Genomic DNA, 22,299 nt, shown 5'->3' on the forward strand with positions numbered 1-22,299 from the left:
TTCTGAAACGAAGTGATTGTATCTGAGAGGTAGAGAAAAGAAATGAAACTGACAGATGGTTTCACTTGGTCAGCTGGTGACAACCAAGAAGAGCTATTACGTGTGGAGAGACATTTGTGTGCAGCCCAGCACGCTGCTTTGTCTAGTTTTTTGCTGTTGGTTGTGGCAGTGCTGGTAGGTGACACCAACAGTTTCAGAATATTTGTTTTACATTGAGATATTTTATTTCCAATGCTAAAATTGATGGAAATTTCCTGAAATTTGTGAAAAACGGCATCAAACACTGGTAATAAAATTTAATGCAACTTTCATACTGGTACAAAAATAATTGCTTGTACCAAATCATCCACAAGTGACACTGGATTTCCAAGTATCCTGTTGGTGAAGGTGGTGGATCTTCCATCGGATTTTGTGGTGCTCACAAACTGACCTTCACATTTCCTCTCCTGGTGTAGCAGAACGTTTTCTTTGATACGTTCAAAATGAACATTAAGTTCGGGCTGCACTGATTGAGATTGTCACAGCGTTTGTCAAATTTCCTTGTCCAACATCGCTTTTCCCAGGTCTCTGTCAGAGCTTTTGAAGGCTCCCCAAGGTGCAGTTGAGCGGTGAGCTAGTACAGAATTGTGTCTTTCCTGCAGACTCTCTAAGAAGATCAATCCACAGGGCAGGGTGGGTGTAAAGCAGATGTGCAGATCTCAGGTTTCCACAGGGGTCTGCGAGTGTACAGCATCTCTAAGCAGGTACTTGGAGGTTGAACTCTGGTTTTCCTTTCTCCTTCACAACTTATGAAGCATTTTGTGCCAGGACCTGTTCTTATTTTGCCATCTTGCTTCTGTTCAGAGGGCTGTGTCTGACAAAACTGTAAGATTTATGTTTTCCTTTAAGAAAATTGTGGAGAGCAGATGCTGCATTCTGAGAGCAGCCTTGTGTCGTGCTCTGAGCAGTTGTGTTGCACCCACTGATGCTGCTACTGACACGAACCTGCAGACTGCAGCAACAAAACCTGAACTGTTTTGTTTTCTAGATTTCATTGAAGTTTCAAGGAATCTGTTCTCTGTGCAATTGGATGCAACAGATGGTGGCCAAAAACCTGTAACGTTTGGGATTGCTGAAATTGCCAGTTTGTTAGATTTGCAGGTGAAGTGTGTGTGTGTGTGTGTGTGTGCAGTGTTCAGCTGCTGGGAGGGGATTATTGGGGAGCTTAAGTGTGAGATTATTCCAAATCTTGGGCAGGTTTTCAGCACAGCTCCCTGTCATGCTGTGCTTTAAGATAACCCAGTTTCCGTGAAGCTTTTCGAAGCAACCTACATTGCAGAAAGCAATTCACATAACGATGTTGTTGTGAGTACAGACAATGGTGATTTGCCAAGGTTTCTTAAATACACATTGCTACTACCTGTGTGCATAATAAACAGTTATGGGGTCTGGTGATTTGTGCTGCTGCTAAATGGAATATCACTTCATTCTGGAGGTAACTTAGGAGTGAGTGCCAAAGCAGTGTATTTGTAGCATAGGAAAATCTAAATACAATAATGTGTTATTTAAAATATTGAACAAAGTGGTGACTGTTAGTGTAGTGGTCTTGACATTTTGTAGTAGTTTGGGAGTCCTTTGTAACAGGAAAAATTACTTGATAAGTTGCTGAGAATTTTCTTAAAAATTCTTCATGATTTCAATAATATTTTCTAGAGCTTTAAATCATTCTAAAATCATTCTCTCATTTCATTGACAAGACCTTTTAGGGTAGGATGTTAAGGATTATGAGAGATGCACGTAGGGCTGGTTTCTAACAGGGCCTGTTTAAATGTGCGCAGTTTGTAACCTGGGATTCTTTGGAGGATGACATGGAAAAGCTTAAGAAGGAAAGAAATGAAGCTTTAAAAGAAATGAGCAAATTAAAGGTAATACTTAATTTTGACTTGTGTTATTTTAATCAAGAGTCGAATTTTTGTGTACTTTGCTGCTTTGCTTTTGACACTCAAGTTGTGATAGATAAATAAAAAGGCAGAGCAAACTGCATAATGCTTAGAGATCGTGTGCTCACAGTATGGAGAACATGAGCTTTATTCCATGGACCACAAAGACTTTTAAATCTGATTCACAGGGAGGTGAGGTTGAGAAGCCATTTCATTGAAGTGTCTTTGGAGAAGTGACTGATTTGCAGAGCAGTTTAATTTGGAAATGTGGGATCCTCACAACCACAGTGTCTGAGCAGATGCTGATAATTTTGAAAGAAGTTAACTGGAAAATAAATGAATCCATTTGCAAAATTAATGCGTATTTTCACAGACATTATGAAACACGTAAGATCAAAAGCAATTAATGTATTTATTTTTACTTCATACCTCGGGTTACAACCATTGTCCTGTGGTCTTGAATTTCTTTAGCAATCCAAGATGTAAAAAAAAAAAAAAAAATTCTGTATTCAGTGCCCCTAACTCTTGTTCTTGGACATGAGTGGGAAGCGTGATCCCAGGGTACAAGCAGTTCTATATGTTGTCAACTGGCCCAACAAATTCATCCTTGCTAGAGACTGCAAAAGCTTTGGGTTGGTGCACACAAAGAACTGTTCTTCACTCTGTGCACAAGGACTCTTCTCACAAAGAACTTTGTACTGAAATGAAAGAGCCTGGTCTCCAGTGATCAATTTGAAGAACTGGATACTGACCAGGAGGCCTTGAATAGCTGATGTTGAAAGCTGGTAAGGTCAGCTTATGAGAATCGCCCCATTTCTTTTACTTTTCCTGTAAACATCTGTAAGCTCTGCCTCAGTGTGAGCATCTCTGTGCTTTTATGGCACTTTTAATAAACTTCTCCAGAGCTTTTAAGCTTCTGGAAATGGTGCAGGCTGTGGCAGCACAGCCTGACTGTGCTGCTGGTGTCAGTAGGCAGCTAAAAGAGTGGTCAAACACAGTGCTGGAGATACCTTGCTGTGAATGCTAGGCTGTGCAGCAAGCTGCAGAGATGTCTTTGTTCTGTGCACTTTCTCTGTGGCTGTGCAGCAAGAGGCTTAAAGCGTGTTTTATTTGCATTGCAGAAACATTCAGTGTGTAATCCTCAGATGCTTGAGAAATGCAATGAGTATGACGTTAATGAACCCTCCAAAAACTGTCCTTTATGAATTACAGCTTGATTCTGTCCCAGATCTTAAGAAAATGTTCAGATTTTATTTTTTTCCCACCAGCGCTTTTAAAATCTGTGTGTTTGTGGGCTTATTCGATGTCATTTGTAGAGTGTGTCACAAACTGCAAACACAGCAGTTGGAATCTGGTTTGGAATACAAGCTATGGCATACTTTATTTATTTTTTTGTTTTTACAGGAAGAATTATCAGAATCTCTGAATTTACAGAAGCAGTTAACAGAGGAACTACAAGCAGTCAAGCAAGTATGCTGAAGTTTCTTTAAAATAAAATCATTCTCTCTTGAAATTTGTTTATATCCCAAATTCCAGCTGGAGCAACTTCCCTGTTTCCTGCTTCTACCAAACACTTCTGTCAGCCCTCCTCCAAAGCTGCTCCCCTTTCTTCTCTCTTGTACTGCTGCAGGCTTCCTTGGAGGCTCTCAGTTGCATCAGATGCAAAAATGCAAAATATAATTTGAAAAATCTTTCAGTTCACTGCTATGCAAAGATCAGTTTTACGTTTTTGCTCGTTACGTGTTTCTGTTAAGCACCACTGTTGGTACCTTTCATTCCACAAATGCAAGAGAACTGCTTGGAAGCTTCCTCCGTTAATCCTATGGTGTTACCTTCTCCACAGCAGACCCTGATGAATTAAACCAGATTCTTTTTTGGATGAATGTAAGCAGAAGTACGTTACAATGGTGCTGCATATGTTTCTGTTCATTAATGGGCCCTCAGGTCGTCACTCCGGACTGGAGCTGGTGTCCATCGGTTCAAACTAAAGCCGAGAGAAAGCACAAACAATAAACACGGGTGATATGGCAGCAGGTCCTCCTCGTGGAGCCTCAGCTCACACAGCTGCTCTTGTTGAGAAGGACTTTTATTAGGACCAGTCGGTTCCGGTGCAAGCAATGCCCCTTTTCTACCTGGTGAGGTCCTCATACTTCTAGTTTTCTGTCCAGTCCTGCTACGTGTCCTAAAGGTGGCTTTGCTGGGAGTGAAGCAGCCCACCAAGGGATAAATACCAACATTTCCCATTGAGGTTTTGAGTAACTGCTGCTGAAAAGGGCCCAGACAGTGAAAGAGAGAAATAATAACTGATGTGTCACTGCAGCAGTGCTGTTGTTTGAGTCCCACTTTGGAGGTATAGAGAAGGCTTTTGATGAAAATACAGTTCTGTGTGTTCTGCACATTTTCAAGTGTTTTATGTATAACTATACATATAACTATACATAAATAGTATTTATATGTATATATGAAATTATTACATTTTTATATGTTGATATAGTGCATATATATACATCTGTGGTTCAGAACCATTGTTGACACTGAGGTTCATAGTGATACAAAGTTAATAATAATAGGCAATCTAGACTGCCAGTTGTCATTTAATTTATAATGATATACTTCAGGCTTCTTATCTGAACCTCTTTGAGTCCTCTGACACACAGGGATTGTTGGAGGTGAGGAAGGGTACGACTTAGGAAAGTGAAAGTGCAAGTGCTTTCCATTTTTCACTCAGCAAGAAAGTGAAAACTGCTTTGCTGATCTAGGAATATGTTTTTGGCCTTAAGCTGTGGCTACTTTAATTTGCATTAATTTGCATTGAAGGTGCTCAGAGGAGGTAGATGTTTCCTGGAGCGAACATGAGGATGCATTTTAGATATGCAGTTTAGGTGCTTATCCACACAGAAGTATAAGAAATAAAATGGGTGCAATGTCTCTGAGGTGCTTTATTTCAGGAGAAATAATGGAAAAACAGATTTTGTGAAAGTGAAAGCACGAGCAACTTCTTTCTTGGTGTACTCAAGCCCACCTCACCCTTCTTTCTGCCAGTCTAGAAGCCATAACTTGAATGCTGCCTCTTTTTTTTTGTATATGTATTAAGAAATACATCTTCATTATGACGGGTAGAGGTGTGGTGCAGTCCTTAATGGAAGAAGTCTCAGCACTGAACACTGACTGAGTCAGTGTTAAAGTTGTGATTTTTTTCCAGGCATAGATGCTGAGGGGCTTTTCCCAAAAGATTCTGCAGCTTTCCATGTAGGTATGGCCATTTCAGGGTTTCTGTTCCTTTCCTCCCCAGTCTTGTGACTTTGGTTCAGTGATTGTGGTGGCTGGATTATTTCTCAGATAAAGCCTGTAAACATTTGAATTAATTTGAGGGAGAAATACCTGGCATGTAAGAAAGCTGCACCTTACCTTCTCCATAAGGATTCCATTCTGTTCTGCAGCCTGCACTCGACTGTGGTGGTGGCTTTGTGCCACACTGGGACAAAGGGTTCCATCAAGCATTTATTTGGGTAAAATATTTGCAGCTGTTATGTCTTCCTTTATGCCTGCAGTCAAAAGGATGAGACGAGGTGCTGCTGCAGCATGCTGTAGTCCACCTGTTCTCGTGGTGGATGCCCCTCAGCTCTGTGGGTTAGAACCGACCGCGTCACAGCAGTGCCAGCTTCAGTAACTGTAGAACTGGGAAAGCTGATGGCCTCCATCCCTCTGTGCTCCCTGCTGGAGGAAACAGCTCTGGTTTGTCAGAAAATTCTGCTAATTCAGTCCTGGTGTGGATAATCGTTTCCTTGTAATAGAAGAGTCCATTGTTCGTTAATTATTCCTTTAGGTCTTTCATTGTTGAAATCTGGTCATACTTAGTCTGCTATTACAGAGGAATTAATATTCAACAATTGGGTTTCAGAAGAAACAATGGAGGAGTGAAGGCAGTTCTGGGTTAGAAGAGATTAAACCTCTATCTCAAGGAAGTCTTATTTCAAAATAAAGACCTCCCTTTTCATTATAGCAGTTCTCCCATGACTTATTTGCTATCAGAATATTTAAATAATTCCCACCAATGCATTTTTAAGATGCTACCCTTTGTCGGGGCCCCTGTGTTCATTTCTGTTCAGCAAACTTAGTACCTTTCCACTTTTCTCTCCAAGAGCCCTTCCCTCACCTGGGCTCACTGCTGGTACCTTTGCTACTGAAGACTATGAAAACATCCTTTGTCATCTGCAGGGCCCACCTTTTCTTGCTGATGAGTTACAGCGGCAGGGAAGTCCTGCAGAAGCAGGAGGTTTGATCTCTGCAGATATGGATTGGAATTTCTAAGAAATCCCCTGACTAATTTGAAGGAAAGGGAACTGCTGTGAGCCACGTGCAGGAGGGACGCGTTGTCTGTGCTGTGCCCGTGAGCAGCTGTCTGTCTGTCTGTCTGTTAGCCAGCGCTGCTCAGCTCCGGGTGCTGTGCTAACGGCTGGCAGCAGGACGAGCTGCCCAACAGAGACGCTGCTTTCGGGTCGCCTGTGTTCCCAGGTGCAGATGACAGTCATGCAGAATGCATTGGCCACACCTGCTTGTGCTTCTAAAAGAAAATAGCAAATGTCTATATTCGCTATCAAAGGGTATTAAAATGTATCTTTCATCAGTTATAATAGAAAGGTCTTTATATAAAAGCTGTCATCTGTACTAGTGATATTGCTGTTTGCTACGTGTATGCTTATTTCCTTCAATGCTTTATTTTCCAAAGGACCAGAATGTCCCTGGCAATTATCCAAATTGGTATTACGTTGCAAAACCATTGTAAATATGGGGTAGATGGTGTCCTATATATGTCATTCAGATTAATTTACTCACAGCCTGAAAAAATATAATTGTTTTCTTGGGCTAACAGATTACAGGTTAAAAAACATATGAAACTGACAGTGGTGGAGCTGGCCATCATTCTATATGAAAAACATTCAGACAAAGTGTAGGAAAACCTGGCTTGAAGAATATTGCTTGCAAAATAGGCGTGTTTCTAAATCAGGAAACAATGGAATTAAATCTGCCTTTGTAAGCCTAACTGAACTTTCTACTCATTCATACTATGACACCTGTTAAACATTATATGACGTATTTTCCATGAAATTTGAAGTTGAATTTGAGTTGATGAACTGAGCATTGACAGCATTTATTTCTAGCTGAATAAGAATTTAACAGTTTCTCTTTTCTAATTTTCTACATATATTTCTAAATAAATGTTATGTGACGCTGTTCTGTGGTAATGCAGAATAACAAGAGCAGGAACTGGGCAGGAAAATTAAAAACAGCACTTACTTTAAGAGCAGTCTGGACTGAATGGTTGCATCTGGAATCCACCTGCATGATGTGCAAACTCAGGCAGTGACAGTAAAGTATGTAGCAACATCATTAGAAGGACTTCGCCTCCTGCAGAAGCAATGGGAAAAATTAACAGCTTTGGATGCATTTCCATAAAGCCTTTCATTCAATTGGATTTAAAGTAATCATAGAATTAATGTTGTAATTCTTTGAGAATGTCATCTTTCTGTAAAAACCTGATGTAAAAATCAGGAAGTGGATCAGCTGACTGTGAACACTAGAAGGCAGCCCTAACGTGAACCACGATGCTTTTAAGCTAAATTTGCAGTTAAAAAAAAAAAATCCTTTGTTATTAGCAGGAGTTGTAACTTGTCAATTAAATTCTATCATCTACAGGAAGCCAAGGCAGCTGTAGAGGAGACAAGAGCCCTGCGAAGCAGGATTCATCTTGCAGAAGCTGCACAGAGACAGGCGCGCGGAATGGAGATGGACTACGAAGAAGTAATTCGCCTGCTGGAAGCTGAAATAGTGGAGCTGAAGGCTCAGCTCTCTGATCACTGTGGCCAAAATAAAGTAAGCAAAGCAGTCTCCTGTCATAGTTACCATGGTTTCCTTGCTGTTGTCATGTATCTTGTTTTCATTTTCTTTTCATCTGCTTTGCTAAAGTAGGTCACTGTTTGTCTTGTATTATTCAATAACTGGAATGATTTGTAGTGGGGGGGGATAATGTGGAGTGCGTGAGTCTTCCTTTATCCAGACGTCTTTGGGCTGGAAAAACAGGAGCTGGAAGCACATGTGGGCCACAGGTCACCATGGCACATCTCGAGCATTAGAGCAGGAATAGTTTCTGCTCTGTAGACAGCAGCTGTGAAGATGATGCACGCATTTGTTTGCCTCTGTACCTATGTAAAAGTTACCTGAATGGTTTTTTATGCTTCTGCTAGATTAATGTTACAAAATCCAGTGCTGTTCTTAAGTACGTGTGGATTTAATCAAGATAGTAATTTAAATGATACCAACAGTAGTCTGCCAGTGAAATTTCCTACAATTTTTTAATTGAGTCTCATAGTTTAAAACTACTTCATTTCCAGTGAATCATTTCAAAGTATGCTGAGGAGTAAAAATATTGGAGGTGCTTTTAATATTCTACACATGGTTCAAACAAGTGCAAACAGGTTGGTGTGTGTGTTTGCCTTCTTTTTCTCTTGAAAAATAGATGTGCATAAGAATTAATGGTGAAGGAGACTTAATGAACTGCTGCCTTTTTTCACGGTGAGAATTAATTCAATATTAAAAGGTTTTAATAAGATAAAACTGACCCCTGCGGTGTATGAGCTTACGGAGGAGCAACACAGGAAATGTGTGTAACTTCCAGGGAGAAATTCCCCTCATCTGATGGCATGTGTGATGAGTCGCAGCCTTTCCAAACATTGGGGTGAAATACCTACATGCACAGCTGCAAGCAGTGCCTGTGTAGAAAAAGTGTTTCTTAGCTGAGAATTTGCTCTATCAAATAATGTTGTACTGCTCTGTATTATAGTTCCCATGTATGTAAGTAGGAGGCATTGCTTTTGGGCAACCTACATACACATGAAAACTTTTCTCATGGTGAACAGTTCCAAGGACTCGAGAGAAAACCCTGAGCCTTCAGCACCTGACCTAATGAGTGAGACTCAGTGGTGCTGGGCTCACACTGTCTGAAGCTGAAGTAGAGGAAGGATGAATAACTCAGGTCGATAGCTTATACAAGCGCACGTGGACAAATCCTGGGGGGTAATTTTCAATATGATATGCCATAATTGCTCTGCTGGACAAAGGATGTACAGACGCAAACCAGAGGACCACAACTCCTCACACACTGGCTGTTTGTGGCACCCTGCCGACAGGTCCTGCCAGCGTCACTTCAGCGCTGTTCATCCGTTCATGAATCAGTACAGAGCATCCTCAGTTTCAGCCCATCACTGCTGTCAGCTGCCAGTCTGAATTTATCTTGATGTGATAACCGGGAGCTTATTTACTAGAGCTTACCTGAGCAGGTATGGGTAGGAAACATAAGGTGTAAAACATTTCAGACGTCTATTTTAATCCGCACCTTTTACCTTTGTGAGCCATAGAAGCAAATGATGAAAATAAAAGCCTTAAACTAGCATGTACCAAACATCTTTTCCAGGATAGCATCCAAGATTTGAGAAAGAGGGTTACTGTTCTTGACTGTCAGCTGCGGAAATCGGAGTCGGCTAGGAAGAGCTTTGAGGTGGCTACTGAAAAACTGCTACAATTTGTAGAGGTAACTGTGCCACTGCACTGTTCTGCTTGGAAAGCTGTGTGTTGATTCCCCAGCTTGGTGCACCATGCTGGAAATACGGGTGCTGTTCTTGTAGGAATGTCTTTTCATCTTGCTGTACGTGGAGTCAGTGAAACTGGTTGGATTTCTTAAACGTATTTTTCATGAGCATACTGATTTCTGTGAAATATTGCAGAGGAAGAAGGCAGAAAAATGGTATTTAGTAATGTTTTGAAATGCTATAACAGAAACAAATTATGAAGTACAGATCAGAGCCCACGTGCCAAAGATCTGACCTTCTTGACTGCACTGATTTATGAGCTGTTAACTTCTTACTGTGGCCAACAGGTTGTGCATGAAATGCTTTCCGAAAACTCTCCTTCCTCGGCTGTTCTGAGGTAAGCAGATATGAGCTGTTATTCACACACATATTGAAAAATAATCTACTTTTGTCCCTAAAAATTGTCTTGTATTTTTTCCTTAGTTTTCTGTTGTGTGTTTCTGAATGCTGTTATTCTCAATGTGGGGGTGGGAAATTAAATATGCTGTTTTATTTTAACTTTCCTAAAAGCCTTTGTTATACAGACAGAATAATTCTGAAACCAACTTATGCTTGATGATACTAGTGATTTTTTCATAGAATGACACTCAAGCTTTACTTTATTGAAAGGAACCTTTGCTCAACTTACAAATAAATGCCTTTTTGTCCCCTTCTTTTAGTGGCAGAAGGACACCATTGTCTTCTAAAGCACTTCTTGCCCGGCTGGGGAGGATTGGACCAACTGTTACCACAGCTCTTGCAGCAGAAGCCAGAGACCTCGCCAAGTCTGTCCGTGCCATTCTGGAAGTAAACTGTGAGTAAGAGCTGCATGCCTGTGTGTGTGTCCACTTGTATACATGCACATAAGCACTTCATTTCTTTCATTAAATGTTGGAGCTTTAGCATCTTGCTCAGTAATTGAGCATGATGAGTTTCAGCAGTCGCCTTGTTTGTTTTTTCCCAAGTGTGGAAAAAGGCTCCTGAGTATGGGTTCTGTTCCCACTGTGTTCAGAGTGTGGTGTGGGTATGGTTACCAGAATGCACTGTCTTTCAGAATGACAGAAGACCTACCAAAGCAGGCTAGGGGCTGCTGCTCCTATCCTGTCAGTGTTTCCAGCCCTAACCTTACCATAACATTAACTCCTTCGAGTGCATTATTGGTTGTTTTGGTGGCTTTTTTGTGGTCTATCTCACCCAGAAGAGTTTATACACTGTATTATTTTTTCATTTGATTCTGAGACTACAGAGCTGCCTTCATTCTGGTAGCTTAAGATTCAATCAGTACTTCAGAAAAATACAGAAAGTAGAAGATGAAAAACTTTTACATGTCTGGAGTTACAAGTGTTCTTCCTTCTTAATGCTCTTAAAATATACATGCATATTTTCCTTAATTTTAAGCACACATCACAGGGCAGTTCATTGCATAAAGGCTATTAATATCAGCTGAGTGTAGTAGTAATTACCCTATTTAAGTAAATTGAATGTATTTGCTAATTCCCTGAGTCATGTAACAGATAACAGTGTGACTTCTTCAGAAATAAATAGTGTAAACAAAGAACAAAAAAGTAAATAAGACTTTGTAACAGTGATATGATATTTGAATGACAATGAAGTCACGGAGTTTTTTGGAATCTTTAAATATTTTTCTAGGAAAATGCACGGGGCATTTCCTTGTGTTATTTCTGTTAGCATGTATGTTGTTTTGGTGGGCTGGCAGTTTGGTAGCAGCGGATCCAGTTTTTACATTTGTTCTTTTTCCTTTGCCTTTTGCACATGCTCTTTGCTTTGGAGTTAATAACAGTGGCCAGGAGGGAGGGGGATTTGTTTTCCACCAGTGACAATGGAAGTGTGCTGTCACATTAAGTTGTTTCTATCGCACTACACAGGAAATCATGCAAGGAAAACTTTTAGTCCTAAATGCAATTGAATTCTACCGTGTGGTTGTCAAGCATAACAGGTAGGACACGTCAGAAAGTTCTAGAGCCACAGCAAGGATCCCTTTTATGAAACTGTAAGTTGAAAACAGCTCTGCAGAGAAGGATTTAAAGATTGAGCATCATCCTTCCGAGTTCATTCTCATTTGGAGAGCATTACAGATAGACTTGGAATGTGATGAGCTGGTGTGTGAGATTAAAGCTTTAAGGCTTTCCTCTCTCAAAGAAAAGAAAAGAAAAAAAAGACAAATAGTTACAGCACAGGAACTGGCATTCTGTCTGCAGCCTTCTAGGCCAGATTCTCACAGCACATTCTCTGTGTGATCTTCTGATTTCTTGCAGATGTGCTGTCCTAAAAAGGGCTCTCATGTATGTAGCATTTCATAAATATCATACATTAAAGAAAAAAGGACTGTAGACACTACTTAGAAGACTTCCTTTTTATCCAGACAAGTGCCTCCAAATTAAAATTTGTTATTGAGTTCTTACAGAACTGGATTGAATACTTCTGAGATTGCTAAGTGGATAAAAATCTACTGCTGGACATTCATCATTATACCCTTTAATTTTTACTTTATTTACAGTAGATGTGAAACACGTCTAGGTGTAGAGTGTTGTTCTAAATGGAAACTGATTTCCTTGTTAAAAATCATCCTTGACATCCAGAACAAAATGGCATATGCATGAGCTAGCTGCACAGAGTGACCTCTGTTGCACAATAGCTTCACATTTTGCCTGGGGGAAGAGGTTTAAAAGAAGTTCAGTGTATTCTTGAAACTCTCCAAGTACACGTTGCCTTGTCTGTAATGATGCTGCAGAGCAGTTTACAGCTTGGTAGGCTGAATGACAGCTACGTGATGTCAGTGTGGTGATTTAAGCCAGGATTCTGTATAAAACAAACAAAACCAAACCCCTTTGTTTTACAGTGCTTACTACTACAGGATCCTCCCGTTCCAGAAATGCAAATCAGAGTAATAAACAGAATAATCAAGCACGTCTCTTGAAAGATTCATTCTTCATCTTCCTGAAAGGCTGTTAGCTATTTTTAGGCACTAAGTCTTGGGAGGCCTTTCTGCTTTGCAGAATACCATCTCCTTAAGACACAAAGAAAATTACTTTCATCTTACAAAGGATCGTAATGCCTCAGCAAAGGAACCGTAACATTTAAAAGTAGCTGCTGCTGCACTTAGTAGTCCATATGGTAAAGAAAAAAATGGAGAAAGCAACTTCTTCTTTCCTATTACAAAATTTAAAAAGAAATATACTTGCTACTGATAATGGCAAAAATCTGATTAGCTCTGGAACATACTTCTCTCTTCATACAGCAGCAGGCGGTGAGCATTTTGAAACGTTCAGCAGAATAACACAGCATTCAAGTATTCTGACTGCTAATTTCCTCACCCTGCCTCTGACTTTTCTATTAAAAAATACAGTCTTGCCCTTGTTGATATAATCCCAACCATCAGTATCTGTTACGTGCTCAGAACCCTGCTTCTCTGATCACAGGCACTAAAGCAGCATATCTTGAGCTATTTCTTGACATCATTTTCCTTTAATCTCTTTTCCTGCCTGGGATCTGGCCGTCATTGGAAGTTCACTAAAAGTATCTCCAAAGACATATCTTCCAAAAATCCTGCTGCCCTGATTTTGATCTCTCCAGGTACCGCAGTAGGCATTATGCATTCACTTATGAAGATCCTACAGGCAGGGGTTCAGTTGCCCACTTTTTGCGTTCATTTTCCTTGTATGCTGATTGCACATAAAAAGAAGGCAATGGGAAGAGCTGGTGATCAGCAGCCATGGGTGTTTGTTCTTTTGGTAGTGAAGTTGCTGTTACTTTCTGGACCACAGATGAAGTCTTACATCTCAGGTATTAACAGCTAAAATATGGAATCCCTCAATTTCTTCTGTTTACTTTTTAAACTACGTTATGGTAAGTTGCCAACACAGCTCCATGTTTAGCAAGCTGTTAGTTGTCCCTTCTCATTCCTTTGACACAATTATGTGGCAGAGCTACAAGGAAAAGTAGCAAGTCTTCTCAAACAGCAGTTGCTAATTTGAGAATAGTTAATACTGCTAAATATTCATGTTCTTTTTAATTACACATTACAGCCTCAGTGTATTTATTACAGTCAAATTAATGCCATATACTTTATTAGTTTTGTTCTTAAAATTAAGGATATGGCAGTGGTGTAATTTTGTACAGCTGTTTGGCTTAGCTGATTGGGAAAGTTGTGGAGAAGTTAATAGGTAAGCACTGGGTGTTTCCCCCTGCCTTTTTGATTTATGTGCATTGATATCTAGATGTAATTGTGAGACAGGCACACTGTGGCTAACTTGACTCTTAGTAATTAGCGTAGTGGTATTAAAGATGCATTTGCAGAGCCCAAGTATCAAAATTCTTCCCTTCCATTGACCCCACGAATATTTTCAGATTGCTGCCACTTGCTCGTGCTGCTATGTTTTTATTTTTTCAGTGTCAGAGCAAGAAAATAATTCCCTGTGAGGTGTCTTTCTAGGGACACTTCTGCACTGGGAGGACAACATTGCTTTAATATAGTTCCAGCTAATAAACTCGGAATGTACCTTTTCTTCCTGAATGAAAGAGCTGCTTGAGAAAGAGCAGCATAATAACAACTGAAGAGATAACTGTACATTCACTGTTCTGGTAAGGCCATAAATATTTCAGTGACTTACTCAAATCAGAAATGAGGAGCCCTATTAAATTATACAACATATGTCCTTAAAGCATCTATACAGCTCCCATTGTTTTTGACTAGCAAAAGTAGTAATCTTAAAATCTATGCTGTGTGCTTTGAAGGTGTAGAGGTTACATTTGTTAATTAGCAGCACTGGTATTCTGGTGTCCTGCTCTTCTTGATAGAAAACAGTGCTCATTAAGGAAATACCTGAACTTAAAAGCCGTGTCTATAGTGTTAAATAAATAAATAAGCCTAGTGAAGCCACGTTGGGGTTTAATGGTTGACTAGAAAGGCAGCAGACAGCAAAAGCTCTCAGTTTTGCTTTTGGGTTTTCTGTTCAGTTTTAATGTGATTGATGGGGTGTGTGTTGAGGTGCTATCTTGCAACCTAAAAAAAGCCATAAAGTCTGTTTCTTTGGCCAGGATGGATTTGATTTTACAGTAAATACTTGGAAGGAGACAAGTGAAGACTTGTGTGGTACATAACGTAATGCACATGCATTACTTCTGTGAATTTGAGGTATAAAAATGCCTTGTGAATGGGAAGCAGAAGAAATATGTATATGTAATGTAAATCACACAGATGCTTCCAAAAGTAGACAAGTACTTGGAATAGTACCAATGAATCTGAAAACATACGGCTAGAAAGAATCTCCAGCAATTAGGTGGAGCACCTGCCTGCCTTCAGCAATTACACCTACATGAATCCAGACAGGTGTTTGTCAAACATATTCTGCTTTCTGGCTTTTCTAGACAAACGATTCCCATGCTTAATTATCTTTGCCATTAGGAGGCTTTTTCTTTGGCCTAAATCCTCATTGTGGTTTAAGTCCATTGCTGCTTTTCTTCATCCCAGCGGTTATTGAGAACATCCTAGTATGTTCTTCTTTGTGGTACCTTTTAATATATTTGAAGATATCATTTCACCATTGAATTTTCTGTTCCCAAAATAAGCCCCTAATACCAGTTTGCTCATTTTTTGCTGTTCTGGCTGTTTTATCATTCTTTTGTTTCTCTGGATTCTTTCCAGTTCATCAACACTGCATTATGCTATAGGAATTGAGACCTTCCTATGGGAAATAAAATGGACTAATCGGTTTGTTTGCTTTAAGATACAGCATACAGCATACAAAAGCTCTTAGGCTGGTACACGTGTTCCTCTTTCCAGGTTTAAATTCATGTCCAAGAATCAGAACATTGCAAATTGCAGTTATGTACAAGCTGGGAAGCTATATAAGAGGTGATACTTAGAAGGACAGAATAATTTTATCGTCTGATCACATTACAAGAAAAACTATTTAAAGTATCATGAAGGGATACTTTAAAGCAAGTATGTGAACAAATTGCTAGCTAATTTACTGGTGATTGAACATGTATTTTATTCCCAGTGTTTCACAGCAATGAGAAAGACAATTCAATGTGTAAACCCTATTTAAGTGTTCTTTAATGTGACCTAGATTTTAGAACTCTGCTGCTGCTGCTAGAAAAGCAATTTATTCCTTTTCCATTCACTTACCTTTAATGAGAAAAGATGAATCAGCTTTTGAATAGGCACTGTCTGTACTGACTTTCTAATCAAAACATTTTAATAATGAAAAACAAGTAAGTGATATTATTATACCATAAAATGGAGATGCTCTAACAAGATTAGGACAGACTTGTTAAGTAAATTTCCAGCATCTCTGATAAGAAGACTTTGTTAAGGAACAAATCTTTAGAAGTCTTTGCACGTGTTCAGTTCATACTGTGACCCAGCCATGAAAAAATTAAATGACTTGGTGCCTCTTCCCATACTTGTTCTCAGTAACTGTGGAAACGACAGTCAAAAGTCTGTAGAACCAACAACTGTGCCGGATGGTAGGTACTTCCTAAGTTCCCTCGTCTTAATTTCTGTTGACATAATGATTAGAATTTTTTTACATGTATTGACAATTAATTACAGTACAACGTCCTTGACGTGAGGAAGAAGAAAACAGAAATACTTCTCAGTTTTGTAGCATGCAAATTGCTCCCAATCAAAGAAGTCAGAGATGGGAATTGAACCCATGTTCTCAATTCCAGATAGTACCTCAAACTCCAGGCTGTTTTTGACCCGCCAGCACAGGTCAGCCCAGGATGCTGGTTGTCAGGAGAGGAGGGTGCCCAGATGTCTGTTGGGGTGCACGTATCTGCACACCTGTCAGGGAGTAACTATCTCCTCATTTCAGGTACCAAAAAATTAGGTAACCATTACAGCAGGAAGCACAACCAAAGCTGTTTGTGCAGTTAATGCTGAGTTAATTTTCCATGGCTATGCAGTTAGGAGCACCCTGGGAGTGGATTAATGCTAATTTCCTTTGCTTAGAATGTCAATGCATGCTGAAGCCATCAGTGCTCATCTTGCATAGGAGGGGCAATGTGCTGCTCTGTCAGTTCCTTCAGTTGGCACATTTTTTTCACTTCTTTTCAGTAGGCAGGAGTGAGAAGCTGAGGGCTAGCAGAGTTACTTAGACATAGATGGTGAATGTGGTGCACAAATGTGAAAACTGAAATGGGAAGAGGCATGGAAGAAGTTGATTGCCAAGAGTGGAATAGGAAGATTTCAAAAGTGTATTTTGAGAATTTGCAATAGCAAAACATAATTGCTTGGTGCTTATGAAGGAGACCCAAATGAGGTACAAAATATACATCTCGTACTGAATCTGTCATCCCATGAAGCACGTATATCATGAACGGAAGTTGGGGATGGTGATTTTGGCTCCTGTTAGTGGTTGGTACAATTATTCTGTTGGAATCTTTCACAATTAGGATAAAATAAATATGCTAATTTTGGTACACGGTGAATTAATGAATTTATTTTTCTTCAGATTTACTATGGAAAAAAGGCATCTATCCTAGTTTCTAGGAACATTTGACAATTGTTATAATACACTGGTCCTGGAGTCACGTCTGTCTATAAGTAAAGCCCTTCTTTAACTCAGGTGTAGTTACAGTGGCTTTAGTAACAGGCTGAATGGGTGTTGTTTTAATGCATTCTCACAATTCTTGCTTCATAGCAAAATAGTATTTCTTACTTACTTTGGTCCATACTTACTGTGGAGCTCAGCTGAAAGTAGTTGTGTGGTTCTCAAATTGAAGGTGGTACATGCCAGCCCCTGCATGGATTAATTTCATCATCAGTGCATAAAAGTAAGATATTGCTTAGCAATAAAGGCATATCATGTAATAGTATTACTTTTTAAATCTCAGACAATCTCTGTCCAATTCTAATTTTAGGCTTTTTCATTTGTTACCAATGAACGCTTTCTAATTAAACTTATATTTAACAAATGCGTCAGGGAGCGGTGCGAGATGACGGTGATGGAAGTGGGCGGGTAGCACAATAGATGGTGACAAGAGGATTTGATCCAGTGAGGAGAGGAGGAGACAAACGAACTCCAGAACAGAGGGAGTAGTAACCAGGGGAGCAAGAGAAAGGGATGCTGTGGAAAAAAATGATTTGGAGCAGGTCTGTGCACTGAAGTACTCCAGGCTGTTCCCACTTTGTCCTGCGTGCCTTGTGTGCAGAGGATTGGCTTTTGAAGTCAGAACGTGTTATTCCACATTAGTGAAATTAGCTGGAAGAGGACAGTGCTGACTTAGTGCAAGAATGTACTCGAGAGAGCACTTCACTTCTATGAATTTAGCTTTTTTAGCCTGGGAATGAACTTAGGAGCCAGGATTTAAATGTAATGTATGTAAGGACGTGGTGCAGATTTCTTCCCCAGCTATGGCCCATGTCTCTGATTGTACAGCAATTATTGTGTGTTGTGAAAATAATATTGTGTTCTTAACTGATCACAAACAGGCAATCATGTTAATAGTGAATACAAGAAATAAAGAGCTTATGGTTTTCAGTGTAAGTTATTAAATAATGCATGTTTTCTAGAAGGTTTCTCTCTACAGACATAATCAGAATAATTTTAAATTCCTTTCGTGTTGGAATTTCAGGGAATGCAGTCTCTCTTGGGCATTCTGCATGCTTAAGAGACGTTCTCAGTTTCTTACCAAGACTTGGTGCAGTTGCACAGGATCAGGCCAGTGCCTAGCTGATGGCATGGCTGGATCGTCAGTGTTCCCTCTGGGCTATAAGGATTTATCCAAAGGTCAGTGGTTTTCTGTTAGCTGATAATGGCTTATGTACCTCAGCTTGTTCTCACAAAAATGAGCATCTTCTGCAGCGTACCTTAAAGGAACAGCATCCATTGCTGAAGCAGACAGACTCAGTACAGCCCAGTTATTTGCTGCAGCTTTTCCATTCCTTCAAAAAGGAAGTCAGAGTATTTCACAGTGATGTTACTGCACAGTGTGGTGACTTCTGCGGTTTCTGCATAATTGTGTTTTGTTGTATGCATCTGATTGCTGTCGGCTAAGCAGAAGAAAGCATTTTATTGCCTTAATGAAGCGAGGTGTGCTTATTTTTCATTACACTATGAACCTCCTGCATAAAAACAGGCCTCAGCTAGACTGTTCACTTCTCTTTTTAATTACAGTATTAATAATTGTATCCTACAGAATGTAAAACTGTATTTAAATAGAGAATATTAGCAGTTAGTTGAAAAACATGCATTTTTTTGTTTTAATAGCATTCAGCTTCTGAAGGGATACCTTTTTTTTTCTTCAAATAATGTTTCAGGAATGTGATTCTTTATCCATCTTGAAGGCACCTATTAGTAACCTCAGTGCCTGCATGACTATTGCTCTCACTTGAACTTAAGAGTGCATTCCAGGAAGAATTTGTTCAAATTTGGATTTCCTAATTCCTAAGCTAGGAAAAAAAGGACACCTACAGTAAAGTCCGATCCCCAGGTACTGATCGGAGGTCATTCAGTCTTGGTTCCTGAAATAAGCCATCTGACTGAGCATTTCCATTGTATCCATGCTGTTTCCGATAACTGTACCAAGTTCTTCAAGGGCAATTATTGGAACAAAAACACTTTTAATAGTTAATAATTTCAAAATTACCAGAAAGATCTTAAAGTTGATCATATAAGCCAGTGTTCCAGTAAAAATGAGATCTAAGCTTTTGCCATGTGATTTATTTTTTTCATTACTCTCCTAGTACCTAACTACTATTCAGTGCAGTGCGTTTGTCTCAGTAAGAGATGTTTGCTGACATAGATGGGTCAGTATCATATGATCAACAGGAAATGGAAGGCACAAGGTTGTCTTTCACCATGTTCTGTGTCAAAATAAGAACACTATTTTTCCTAAAGCTTGGTTTCTAGGAACACTGCTGACTGGAGACAAGCCACCCTGCCAACCTTACTCTAAATTAGCATAAATTTCAATTGCCAGTATTTCCCAGATGTCTCCACTTGAAAACTACTGACTCCATCTTTGTTTTACTAAATCACAACAAACAAAAGAAGAAAAAAGAATTGAATTTGATATGTGAAAGACAAGAATTGAATGTCCCCTTAGAGTATTATTCATAAAATAGAGTCCATTTGTTTGTGGGAAGAGCACTTGAAATGCTCTGAAGAATAAAGTACCACACAAACAAATGCCAGAAGTGCATACTCTCTTCTGGAAGCTGTTTTCCTGGACCTCTAGCTGTTTTTGTAGTTAACTTGCAAGTAAGCACTAAAATATACGTAAATTATTGGCAGCTTCAAAAAACAAAGAGCCATTTTATGCCTGACCCACTCTTGACAAACAGGGATGAATCTTCCTCCACAAATTTTTGCCTTAGCTGTGCCGAACAGCATAACTCACACAGGAGTTTCTCTGCCTGTCCTGCATCACTGATGTCTCCAGTCTATCTGGGATATTCCCATATTCCAGGAGTGCTCAGGAGTTTGAGACCAGCCATCAGATGACCAGCAGGTTGGATCTTCGGCTTTCCATCTCCTTTGCATGGCCTAGATAGCTCAAAGAGAAGAGCCAAAGGCATTGGAGATCCTAACTGATGAGTTTTGCACAACTACTGAGGCCATTAGAGGAGGGTTTGAGTGTGAATAAGAGCATAAATTGCTGGATGTTGGAAAGATCAGAATTCAAAATTTCATTTATCCAAAGTTTGAGAAAACCGTTTAATAGCGTCCTTTAGGAAACCTTTTCTAACAGATGTACTTTTAATAGATAATTACTATTTCTTCAAAAACTTATCATTTTGGAGAACTGTAATATTAAATATCAGTTGCAAGGAGGTAATTGAATAGTAGTGAACAGTAAATTTTGATCCATTCTTACTAGTCTGTGAATCTCTTCATTTCTTTAAGTAATTTTGTCATCAGCAAATAATAAAACCAAAATGTTTTGGACTGCACTATTTATTCATTAGAGAAATAACTCTTTAGATTCAACTCAATGCTTGTGCTGTAATATCTGCTACTATTACTCTCATCTGCTGTTCTCCACATTTCCTGTCCTATAATTGTACTTAACTTAGTGAAGAGCAGGAATAACATTTCTGCACTACTTACAGGCTTGATAACTGCCCAGTAAAATGAGGTTCCTCCCTAAATTCTCTGCTCTCCTCCTTGCTCTTTTAGTGACGTACCTTTGATGACACAGTGTGCACATTTTTTTCACCCTGTACAAGTTCATAATTTGGCCTTATCTTTATTGTTCTATTTAGTGCAGTCAGCCAAGTATCAACGCGTTTTCTTTGTCCTGTTGAACCAAAGAAGTAAACAAGATCACTGAGATGCACACTTCATGTAGTAGCAGAAAAAAGTTTGGTTAGCCCCAGGGTTTCATTCCCTCTGCCTTAAGCAGTGGGAACTTGATACAGCAGTTACTGCAGCAGGCATCTTGCAGCTGAGAAGCAAGCAGTCCCCCTCGGATACTGCCTTGCTGCTCTGTAGCAGCTGCAGCAGTACTGGCACATACAACAGCAAGCAGTTTGTTGTTTTGCTTTTTTTTGCATAAAATTATATACTTTGCCTTAAGCCTAATTAGATGCATATATTCTGAACCAAATAATGGTAGGTTATAATATATTTTGGTTAATATGCTCTCTAGGGAGACTATTCTGTTTGGGCAAAGGGTGCCTTTGGATGTATTCCTTTTGTTTTGCATGCATTGTTACTTTTGTATTATTACCTTCTTGCAAAAGACAAATAATTGTAAAAATCTGAATAGCTAGAAGCCTTGTATTTTCTGCTGTGAGGAAATTATTTTTAAATACTGCAAATCTGACTCTTTTAAAAGATTATACATGCTGACAACTACAGCTAAGATACATTATTTATGAAGTTTCATCAAAGAATGTAGCAATTCACAGAAGAAATGATAAAGATGTAGGAAACCTAAGACTGCCGTGGGTTACATAGGCTAAATGTGGTCTTCAGACTATGCTTCTGCTGTTTGAGCTCCTTTACCTCCCAATTACCCCAGGTGGGAGCTTTGCAGTCTTCCAAAGCAAGTCCTAGGAAAGACAACAAATCTGACCCCAGACAGTGTGAAAAAACACGGCACTAGCGAGTAGATCAACTTCTGAATGATTCATGGAGAAAGTGAGCTGGAAGTAAGTGAAGATGGTGTCTGGGGAAATACAAGGCAAAAAATGAGAGCCTCCTGGCTACCATGGGAAATACCAGAAACTTAGAGAAATAACTATAAATCTAACAGTGAGAGAAAGGCATGAAGAGAACAGTGGTTAAGGACAGTTAACAGTGAAAAAGCGTGGAAAACTAAGGCATTAAAAAATACAAAGGTGGAGCTTTGAAGAACATGGAGATAGAGTAGGATATACAAACTACTGCATATTAAGTGAGAAAGGCAAATAAAGCTGCAGAGTTATCTTTGCAGTTTCATTTACAGCTGACAAATGTATTCACTATTTATGAAAAGCAATCTTTCGTGGTTGCGTCAGTTATCACTGCTACCTACATGCCAGCCTTTATTTAGAAGGAAAAAAAGTGAAATAATTTTAGACAAATTACCAGCGTAAAATGTAATTATCAGTGATGAATGAAACAGGGGATGTATGGGATCAGAGTGAGCACAGAGGAGATGCTGAGGTTTTATTCTTAACAGAGCAAGTGTGTTGTCACTTGTTTTGGATTTGTGTGTTTCGTGCAGGAATGAGGAAAAGCCAGGGAAGATGGTAGTAATTGAAGGATGAATCCTATTTCCCTTCTTATCATTAGAAA

The 22,299-nt window shown here is 39.4% G+C and overlaps 1 protein-coding gene across 1 annotated transcript in view; it reads left to right on the forward strand.

The window, feature by feature from the left end:
- Positions 1-22,299, forward strand: part of STXBP4 (syntaxin binding protein 4) — a gene marked incomplete at its 3' end in the record, with an annotated part of 45,737 nt that overhangs the window by 13,669 nt on the left and 9,769 nt on the right. The window contains exons 14-20 of the mRNA XM_079544264.1: positions 1,028-1,140; positions 1,818-1,904; positions 3,324-3,389; positions 7,617-7,793; positions 9,391-9,507; positions 9,853-9,902; positions 10,225-10,358. Coding sequence (XP_079400390.1) covers positions 1,028-1,140; positions 1,818-1,904; positions 3,324-3,389; positions 7,617-7,793; positions 9,391-9,507; positions 9,853-9,902; positions 10,225-10,358 — 744 coding nt within the window. The remainder of the gene's footprint in view (positions 1-1,027; positions 1,141-1,817; positions 1,905-3,323; positions 3,390-7,616; positions 7,794-9,390; positions 9,508-9,852; positions 9,903-10,224; positions 10,359-22,299) is intronic.

This window comes from Tetrao urogallus (genome assembly GCF_951394365.1).
Source record: "Tetrao urogallus genome assembly, chromosome: 18".
Taxonomy (NCBI): domain Eukaryota; kingdom Metazoa; phylum Chordata; class Aves; order Galliformes; family Phasianidae; genus Tetrao; species Tetrao urogallus.